Source organism: Pelodiscus sinensis, chromosome 9 (assembly GCF_049634645.1).
Source record: "Pelodiscus sinensis isolate JC-2024 chromosome 9, ASM4963464v1, whole genome shotgun sequence".
Taxonomy (NCBI): Eukaryota; Metazoa; Chordata; order Testudines; family Trionychidae; genus Pelodiscus; species Pelodiscus sinensis.
Genome location: NC_134719.1, coordinates 50,358,092 through 50,368,462, shown reverse-complemented (window position 1 = coordinate 50,368,462; position 10,371 = coordinate 50,358,092). Strand labels below are relative to the sequence as shown.

General features: G+C 39.3%; 1 protein-coding gene across 1 annotated transcript in view; it reads left to right on the top strand.

The window, feature by feature from the left end:
- The first annotated feature begins 245 nt into the window (after positions 1-245).
- Positions 246-10,371, top strand: part of RGS21 (regulator of G protein signaling 21) — a 28,631-nt gene continuing 18,505 nt past the window's right edge. Inside the window, exons 1-2 of the mRNA XM_006129148.3 lie at positions 246-288; positions 6,086-6,252. Coding sequence (XP_006129210.3) covers positions 246-288; positions 6,086-6,252 — 210 coding nt within the window. The remainder of the gene's footprint in view (positions 289-6,085; positions 6,253-10,371) is intronic.

Genomic DNA, 10,371 nt, shown 5'->3' with positions numbered 1-10,371 from the left:
ACTAAAAAGAAATCAGGCTTTCTTTTCTTTTCTTTTCTTTTCTTTTCTTTTCTTTTCTTTTCTTTTCTTTTCTTTTCACCTTTTACTGTTTGATAAATGGTGCAATGCTCATTTTGCTTCATTAATGAATTGAGGATAACATGTTCCAAGTAACAGAAAAACTAACATATACTGCATTGGCAAAAGATCACAATGCTATTTTCAAGGGTAGATGTTGTTTCCACAGGTCAACGTCTAGGGAAACAATGGAGTGGTCTGAGTCTGTGGATACACTACTGGAAAGTAAAGGTAAGAAGTATCTGTAACTGTAAAAACATATCTACTGGCCCTGTTTACCTGAAAGCTTTGGCACAGATTTCAAAGGCCTCAGATTCAAGCCCAAAGATGCTTGAATGTCAGTTTGAGCTGAATATGCCACCTACAATTAGTTTTGAAATTACTAGATACTTTCAAAAAAATATACACATATGCTTTCAGTTAGAATCCCACTGAAGAATTTGGACTCATTTAGATTATTGCCCTGGTGTTAAGCAGCCAGAATGGAGGATGGAATTTGGCCAGCTCTTTCTAGAAAATCTTCCACTTTGACTCCAGTTTTCCTGTCCAAGGAAGTGGAAGTTTTCTTCCAGTATAAGCTTTAAACTTTGCCTAAACTCTGATAGCTTGAAACTTTGCAGTTGTGCAACCTAAATACATCTTCATAAGATGCCCAGAATTTTAATGGGAGACAAAAAAAGGAACAGGTCCAGGGAAATGTCTCTAAGCTGTACAGTCAGTGGTGCATTTATCTAAAAAGTGACCAGCATTAAGGTGCCAGATAAAGCAGCCTTCCTCACCACTCAGGGTATGTCTACACTACCATCCTTGTTCGAACTAGGGTGGTAATGTAGGCAACCGGAGTTGCAAATGAAGCCCAGGATTTGAATTTCCCTGGCTTCATTTGCATAAAGCTGGGCGGTGCCATTTTTAAATGTCCGCTAGTGCGGACTCCGTGCCATGCGGCTACACGTGGCATGGACTAGGTAGTTCGGACTAGGCATGAGGAGTAACGGTAGTTCGGACTTGGAAGCGGCTACACGCGGCACGGACTAGGTAGTTCAGACTAGTCCAAACTACCGTTACTTCTCGCACTAGTGGACATTTAAAAATGGCGGCGCCTGGCTTTATGCAAATGAAGCCAGGGAAATTCAAATCCCGGGCTTCATTTGCAACTCCGGTTGCCTACATTACCACCCTAGTTCGAACTAGGGTGGTAGTGTAGACTTACCTTCAGATATTAATTTACATCTACACCGTAAGTATAATTAGATGAACACATACCTCCTATTATGTGAGAAATAGTAATGCCACATTAGTTTTACTCCTTACAAACTTAAATATTCCTGTGGAATTCTTGGTTTTGCTCTCCGAGCAGTATTGCAGTTTGTTTACACCTTTAAGGCAATGAAAATATTATGGAGAACAGTGAGCCTTCGTTATAGCACTTGAGTCTCATTCACACAGTAAGACAGTTCTACCCATCCCTAGGACTATGAGTCACCTTGTTAACGCCTGCTTGTAATGACAAACAGGCTTTCTTGTGCATAACTGGATGTTAGCTCCCTGACAACTCCAGTCTATTGACTACCCAAAATCTCCTCTGGGCTGTGCCATCCCTTTCTTTACTTTTCAGGACAACAGTAGGTGCATCCCAGTTCCCAAGTCCCTTTGAAGCATTGCTATATTGTGTACAATCCCATATCCATTGAACACTCACTGAAAAAAACAGGTCTTCTGTCCCAAGCAAAATGAATGTGCCGACTGCACTGTTGATTTCACATCCCCTTGTATATACATGGGTAGCCAGTGTGTTAGTTTACACTGCTTAACATGCTGCTAGAGAGACTGGTCAATAAAGCATCTTTTGTGACCAAAAGCCAGTTTGTCAACTAGCTTGATACAGACTTTAAAACACATTTTCATTATATATATATATCTCTTTCCATAGTTTCCTACGTAAACATTTCACAACAATATTAATGAACAGTGTGACATGCTTTCATTTAAAATTTCACATGATAGTTTTTGGTGAATCTGAGTATACATACTAGGATCAGGATATTATTGTAACCCTATTTCTAGATGGCACTCGGGGGTTTATGGGTCACAGGATCCTTTACATAGCCAAAATGATGTGAATTTAAGGATGCTTGTAAAACAGAGATTTAGACTGCTAAACCCTTAGGCTGTGTCTACACTGCCCACATAACCCGTAATAGCTATGTTGCAAGTAGGAATAAGAGATCCTCCGGAATAGGGCTTTATTCCGGAGGATCGCTCCAGTCTGGACGCTCTTTTCCGGCTTTTCCCCAAGCCGGAAAAAAGCGGCGGCCATGTTTATTTAAATCCCGCGGGGGATATTTAAATCCCCCGCGCATTTCCCTATTCTGACTTCTCTCATTTCCATAGCTATTACAGGTTATGTGGCCAGTGTAGACACAGCCTTACTGTGATATATTCCATTTTTTTCTCAGGTATTTTTGGAGGGATGTTGTTTACTCAATTTAATGGGATTGACTCAAAAAATAATTGTAATTAAAAATTGTGATTAAATGAAGTTTTAATTGAACTGTCAAACAATAGAATACCACTTGAAATGTCTTAAATATTTTGGATGTTTTCCAATATTTTAGATACTAGGGGGTATGTGCCTATTGCTCGCTATGCTCACCAATCCTCCTCTCTCATAGCTTTCATGGCCAGAGATCATGGAAGTGTGATAACGTCATTCTGTCACCGTCAGGAAAGTTTTTATATATATATAGAGAGAGAGAGAGATTGATTTTAATTACAATATAGTTTCTTTTTTATCTTGTACTGTAAAAATGATAAAGAAGAGAAATAGTTTCTTTCAATTTACCTTAGTTCCGTATAAGTACTGTAATCTCTTTATCATGAAAGCACAACTTACAAATGTAGGAATTTTGTTACATAACTGCACTCAAAAACAAAACAACGTACAACTTTAGAGACGACAGTGCTACTCAGTCATACTTCTTATTTAGCCAATCACTAAGACTATATCTACACAGTTATTGTGAAATAAATTAGGGCATGTCTACACTACAAAGTTAATTTGAAATAACAGCCATTATTGTGAATTAACTTTAATAGCATCTACACAGGCAAACTGCTATTTTAAAATAAATTCGAAATAGTGGAGCCCTTATTTCGAATTTGGTAACACTCATTCTATGAGAAGTAACACCAAGTTCAAAATAGCTATTTCAAATTAAGTGCTGTGTGGACACTTAATTCGAAGTAGGGGGCCTCCAGCCCTTCCCAGGGAGCCCTGGTGGCCACTCTGGGCACAACCAGGAAAACTTACTCTCCTCTCCCCCAGCCCTGGAGACATTAAAGGGGTCGACCCTGGCCACAGTGCCTGTGCCAGCTCCAAGCCTGCCAGCCCAGAGCCAGCAGTGGCTACCGGGGACCCTGACCCAGTGGCCCCAAAACATGAGCCAGCAAGCCACTGGCAGCCAGCCCTCCACCACTCCCCAGGAGCAATCTGCCAGCTCCCAGGAGCCTGACAGGGGCTGGAGAAGGTGGGTGCCTTCCTGGTCCAGGGTGGAGATCATGGACCTTATTCAGGTTTGGGGAGAATGCCCCCAACTTCCATGATCTCAGCCCTAGATGGAGGAACACGGCCGTCTATGGTAGGATAGCTGCCAGCCTGGCCACCAAAGGCCACATGCAAACCCAGGGGCAGGTTTGCATGAAAGTCAGGTTGGTCTGGTGAGACCCCCCCTCCCAACCCTGAGCTTCCACTCCCCCTACTTTCCCTTGATTCCCCCTTCCAACTCCCTCCTCCCAATCTCCATGACTTTTCAAAGATAATGGCCAAAGGTTCCTCAATGACATTTGCCAACTCCCTCAGTACCCTTGGATGCATTAAGTCCAGACCCATGGATTTGTGAATGTTTAGCTTTTCTAAATAGTTTCCTAACCTGTTCTTTACCCACCAAGGGCTGTCTATCTTCATCCTATCTTGTGTCACTTAGCGCATTAGTCCGGGAGTCCACCTTGTCCATGAATGCAGAGGCAAAGAGAGCATTGAGTACTTCAGTTTTCCCCACATCATCTGTCACTAGATTACCTCCTTCATCCATTAGGGGCCACACACCCTCTCTGATCACCTTCTTCTTGTTAACATGCCTGTAGAAACCTTTCTTGTTATCCTTCACATCCTTAACCAGTCGCAATTACATTTGCGCTTTCACCTTCCTGATAACCCCCAGGCATTCTCAAGCTATACATTTAAACCCCTTCCTGGTCATTTGTCTAAGTTTCCACTTTTTGTAAGCTTCCTTTTTGTGCTTAAGTTCACCAGAGATTTCCCCTGAAAGCCAATCCGGTCTCCTACCACGTTTGTCTCTCTCACTACGGGTCAGAAGAGTTTTCTTCCCTTGACTTCTGGCTGTGTAGACAGTGCCAAAAGCCAAACTAAGCTATTCTGACTTAAGCCATGCAATTGATGTTGCTGAAGTTGCTTAGTTTAATTCGACTTTAGCCCTGCTGTGTAAACATACCTTCAGACAGATAAGTTTGTTTACTTTTAAGGGTGATAATGCTGCCCACTTCTTATTTACAATTTCACCAGAAAGTTAGAATAGAGGTATTCACATGGGTATTCAAATGGGACTTGCTGATGACACTTGTTACAAAATAATTCATTAATTAAACATGTGAATTAATTTCTTATGGGGGAACTGTATGTCTCTGGCTCTGTTTTCCCTGCATCCTGCCATATATTTCATGTTTTAGAAGTCTCAGATTATGACTCAAAATATGTTGCTTGTTTGAAGAAGAATTTTGCAGCGTATTTGGCAAAATATTTGAAAACGTAGAAAACAGCAAAAAATAATTAAATAAATGGTAGTTTATTGTTTAACAGTACAATTAATAGCATGATTAATTACAATTTTAATTGAACAATTAATCACAATTAAATGTTAATTGTTTGACCACCCTAATTTTTCTAATACAATGCTTACTGTGCAGTAAGTAGCCATATATTATTTATTTTCTTTTTTTAACCAGCAGCACAGTCTTCCTTAGGTGCCATTGAAGGAACAAAGCCATTATATCACACAGTTAACTTAGGTTCTGATCTTGCGGACACATATGCGCTTCAGTTTATACACTTCAGCTAGCTCACTCACATGCTCAAAGTTAATCACATAATGTAACAGAGCTGGAGCTTTCCAAGATAATTTAGGTGGCCTAAATAGACCAATTAATTTTTTTCTTCTATTTACAAGCTTAGTGAAAAGAAATCTGTGAATGCTCAGTGTGTTGATATGGTCTGGTAACTCAAACCAATTATCTTTGGAACAAGCAAGAACACTTTTCTTCTAACAGGGCTATTTCCAAGTTAATTCTACACCCTAAACCATTTAGACTATTAAGACATTAAAATTGCTTGTAGATTGTTTGAAAAAAAAAGGATAATTCCCTACTCCCTCCATTGCAGCTCCTTAAATACTTTTTCTGCAGAGCTGCAGCAAGGGTTGTAAACTTTCTTTTTGTGTTTAAACTTGCCAAAGAATTGACTGTTAAGCCAAATTGATGGCCTACCATATTTTTTTACTGTAAATCAGGAAGGTTTGTTCATGCACTTTCAATAAAGCTTCTTTAAAATACAGCCAGCTCTCCTGGATTCCTTTCCCCCTCAGATTAGCATCCTGGGGGATACTGCCCATCAGTTCCATGAGGGAGTCAAATATTTGAAAGGAGAAATAAAAAACCAGAAACATCAACTACATTTCTTCAATGGGAGACATTTGATTATGGTGATATAAATAAATCCTGTGCTCATTTCTCAAACAAGACTCCTTTTAAATTCAAAGTTCTGAAATCAGTCCACTGTTATGCTCACTGAAATGAATAAGGTTTTATATGAGTCTAACAAAAGGCTGATTTTATCCCAGCAGCTTGTAGACTGAATAAGGGCAGCAGGATTCAATTTCTGGATCCTAACTTCTTTATTCCTTGGAATGCTACATCAATTATATATGTCTTCTAATTTATTTTTCTATTTCTGAAGATGGCTTGGATGCCTTTAGAACATTCCTAAAATCCGAGTTCAGTGAGGAGAACATTGACTTCTGGATGGCCTGTGAGGATTTCAAGAAAACTAAGTCTTCTGCCAAAATTGTCTCAAAGGCCCAAAAGATTTATTCAGAGTTTATCCAGGCTGATGCTCCAAGGGAGGTAAAACAGTCATTTCTACATTTTTCAGGTAGTTTCCAGGGATAGTTCTCAATTTGCAAAGCTCAGATCCAGAATGTCATGATATTCAGAATCACAGGGCATCTACAACAGACAAATAATTACAACTACAGACAATCAAATAAGATTCCAAACATTTTGAATTTTAGCTTTGCTTTTTTCATGTAGTAGGGAACACAGTCTTTTTAGAACGCTTGAAATCATGTGGAGACATCTAGTGCCTGAAAAAAACAGCAAATATTATACACCGTTTGGGTTCAGCACTATCTCTTAATGCATGTGTTTTTCCTTCTGATGCACGGAGAAGTATGCATTATTGCCAGTTCTCAATTTTATCATGACTCTGCCAGTTTGGGGCCATTTTTTTACATGTCTCGTGAGGGTAGCCTCTCATCATGTTAACTTGTGAATTTTCCCTTACTCAGAATGGCTGTCATTTCCCATTACTCTCAAGGGGGTCAAAAATAGTATGAAAGTAATTTCCTAACAGTCTATGTACTTTTGGAAGTGAGGCTGCCTGTAATAAATGTGGCTGCCACCTTCAACAGGCAAAATGGCTGCCACTCTAGACGGGGCTCTAGAAAAAACAATGTTAAAAAACTGACTCTGAGGAGTATCAGAGAACAAGTAAAAGGTGCATATGCAGAATGTGAGAGTAGCAGGTGGGGTGGGGGCAAAACAAACTTCATCTACTACTCTACTGAAGGATTGAGGGAGGTTGAAGAAAGTGGAGGTATAGTACTGAGGGTAAGAGAGAGATTCAATAGCAACTCCCTCACCTTAAGGCAGGGGTTCTCAAACTTTGTGATACTGTGCCCCCCTCTAAGTTGCTCGCGGCCCCCCAGGGGGTTGGGACTCACAGTTTGAGGAATGCGGCCTTAAGGGAAGAAGAAGGCAAGAAGAACCCCGTTCAATTAATCAGAGAAAAGACACATTTCTACATCTGAGGGTGAATTTAATCATAGAATCATAGGGTTGGAAGAGACCTGAGGAGGTCATCAAATCCAATCCCCTGCCCAAAGAGAGACCAACTAAATCATCGCAGCCAGGGCTTTGAAAAGCCATGACTTAAAAATCTCTAGGGATGGAGATTTTGACCCTTAAAAGCTCTTACACACTTTTGAGGCAGGTGGCATCTACCTAAAGCTTCAAAACCCCATAAACCATATAAAATCCCTCACAAAATTATTAATTCAGAGCATCTCAAGATTGTTAAACCAATCTCACGATTTTTGAATAGTTGGGGATTGGCAATATGTATGCTCCCTTTCCTTGGCTTTTGATTGACTATAGACTTCTTTATGGTATGATAAGCAACCTTCTTTCCACAAAGTAAATTAAGCTATTGTTTATTCCTTTAACAGAGATATTTTGATGTAATGACTATTGAAACATTCCCTTTGAAAACTCCTGTCACAACCTTCAATTTGCTCACAAAAGAAAATGTTTTGTGTGAATGAGCGAATATGCAAATTAATTACCTTTATGATGTCTGCACCCTCTTTGGTCTTTATACTGATGTCTCTGCTTTTTGAGAGTGATAGTGTTTTGGCATGTACTGATGTCTTCTAACAAATCAGAGCTCTTTTATTTTATTACAATTATTATTGTTAAAAACAAAATTACAAAAAATTGTGGGTAAAATACAATAACTGTTGTCACGCTAAAGTCAATGGAAGTTGCAGGTACTCACTACCTCTGTGTTTGAAGTATGAATAATATGAATTAAATTATCTAGGTGGAACTGCAGATGAAAGAAAAAAGGATATTATTATAATTAAATGCTGATAGTGCCAAGTAGGAATAATTAAATGACAGAGACTTGAATTTGATACTTAACTGCCCTTGAATCCTGTGTTTAAAAAATATTTTGTAACATGTTCTCTCTTCTGCATGACGTAAAGTTACACTCAGACTTTTTTAAAACAACAAATACATTAAAATATCCTTTAAGACTACATTAGCCTTTACTTTTAGTTTTTACCAATTCTCCCACCCTACAAATTCCTTGGTTTACATGTTTTGTAGCTTTTACTAATTTTCACCTAAATTTTGGACATGGCAGAAATCCATGGACACAACTCCTCGCTCTGGAAGGAGAGATGGTGACTTGGACTCACCTTGAAGAGTCCTGCTGAATGGCATTGTGGGCCTTTTCAGAGGCCTGATCTTCTGTATGGCAGCTTCTGTTCTGCAATGGGTGAACAAGACATGCAAGGAAGTGAATACTGGCAGCCCAGAACAGTCTCTGCAGCAACAGGTCCACAGACTTCCTTAGCTGCTGCATTATGGTAAACAGTCAGGAGCTCTTCTCTGATGTTCCCCATGAGTGTTGGGCACTCCTTCAAATTCTTTCTCCTCTCTGCAATGCTTCTGAGAGCTTCAGTTTTGAAAAATTTTGGAAGGACAAACTAGAAGCAGCATTTTGTAAAATTTCGACCTACTACAAAACTCTATCAGTAAACTGGGGATATTCAGGCATCTACTTTAATTTATTCTATGAGGAAGCAGGCAAAGAATATCTTTAAATTTTGCCTTTCTCGAAGACTATTACAAATATCACTATGAAAAGATTCAATGTGTGTTTGATTTCATACTTGATACCTCAGAAAAATGTGTTTGATGAAAGAGCATGTTTTCACCAGAGAATCCAAGAACTAGGAGAAAATATTGATTCTTTTATAAGACTTCTGCACACATTGGCTATGTCTAGACTACATCCCTTTTTTGGAAAAGGGATGTAAATTATTTCAAGAGGGATAAGGGATCTTTTGGAAAAGGCTTTATTTTTCGAAAGATCAGCGTCTAGACTGGCGCTTTTCTTCGACAAAGCTCCATGACGAAAAAAAGCGGCAGCCATTTTTATGCTAATGAAGCACGGGAGTTTTAAATTCCCGCTTCATTAGCAATTGTGATACGTCTAATTTACATCCCTTTTCCGAAAAAGGGATGTAGTCTAGACATAGCCATTGGTTGAAAACTCTGATTTTGGGACTGCAAAACTTAAAAACATCAGAGGCAGGCTAATCACTCATCTTAGTGATAACAACATTTTACAGGAACTACAATTAAAGACAGATTTAAATCTACAAACTGCTACCCAATTAGCAAAGCAGTTTAAACTAGTCAAACAGTAGGACAAGAGGCAGGAGCAACTTAAAAAAACAGAAACTAGGTTAGAAGCTGTAAAGATACACCACGAGTGTTAAAAGTCATTACTACAAAAGCTCTGAGGATACAAGGGAATCCCAACCTTCCAAGAATTTCAGACTAAATGCACAGGATTTGGAAAAATCCATAGCTGAAGATATGTGATGGAGAGAGGCTGTTCTCAGTGGTGACAGATGAGGAGTAATTGTTTTAAATTGCAGTGCGTGTGGAGTGGATCTAGGTTGGATATTAGGAAAAACTATTTCACTAGGGTTCTGGTGAAGCATTGGAATTGGTTACCTAGGGAAGCAGTGGAATCTCCATCCCTAGAGGTTTTTAAGTCCTGGCTTGACAATACTTTGGCTGGGATGATATAGTTGGGATTGGTCCTGCTTTTAGCAGAGGGTTGGACTTGATGTCCTCCTGAAGCCTCCTCCAGTCCTGTGATCCTGTGTGTCAAATCATGTAATAAATGCACAAAATGTGGACATTTTGCTGATGTTTGCCATCCTAGGCCATCAGGGAGTTGATTAATATTACAGAGCCGCTGTTTCTGTGATCTATCATAAGTGATGACATAGCATTGCCTGGAGAGTGAAACTGAATATTCATAGGAAGACTATTGATTTTAAAATGAAAAAGAGGCAGATGTGATCATTGTCTCAAAAGGGGCCTAGAATCACCTAAAAACCTCTCCCAGAGCTGAAATTGACACCTCCTTGACTAGATTTGTAGAATCTCTCAATTTAATGTGCCAGTTCACCATTCAAACAATTTATAAAGACAAAACCTTTGCATTCATAATGACTGTGACCAAAGGAACAAAGTCCAACAATCTTCTCAGCCACACCAGGGCAGCCATAATGAGCCTAATGAGAAAGATGGAAGAATTCAATGTATTTGGAGACAATGGATTCTTGAAAGGAAATCCAGTACAAATAACCTTAAAAG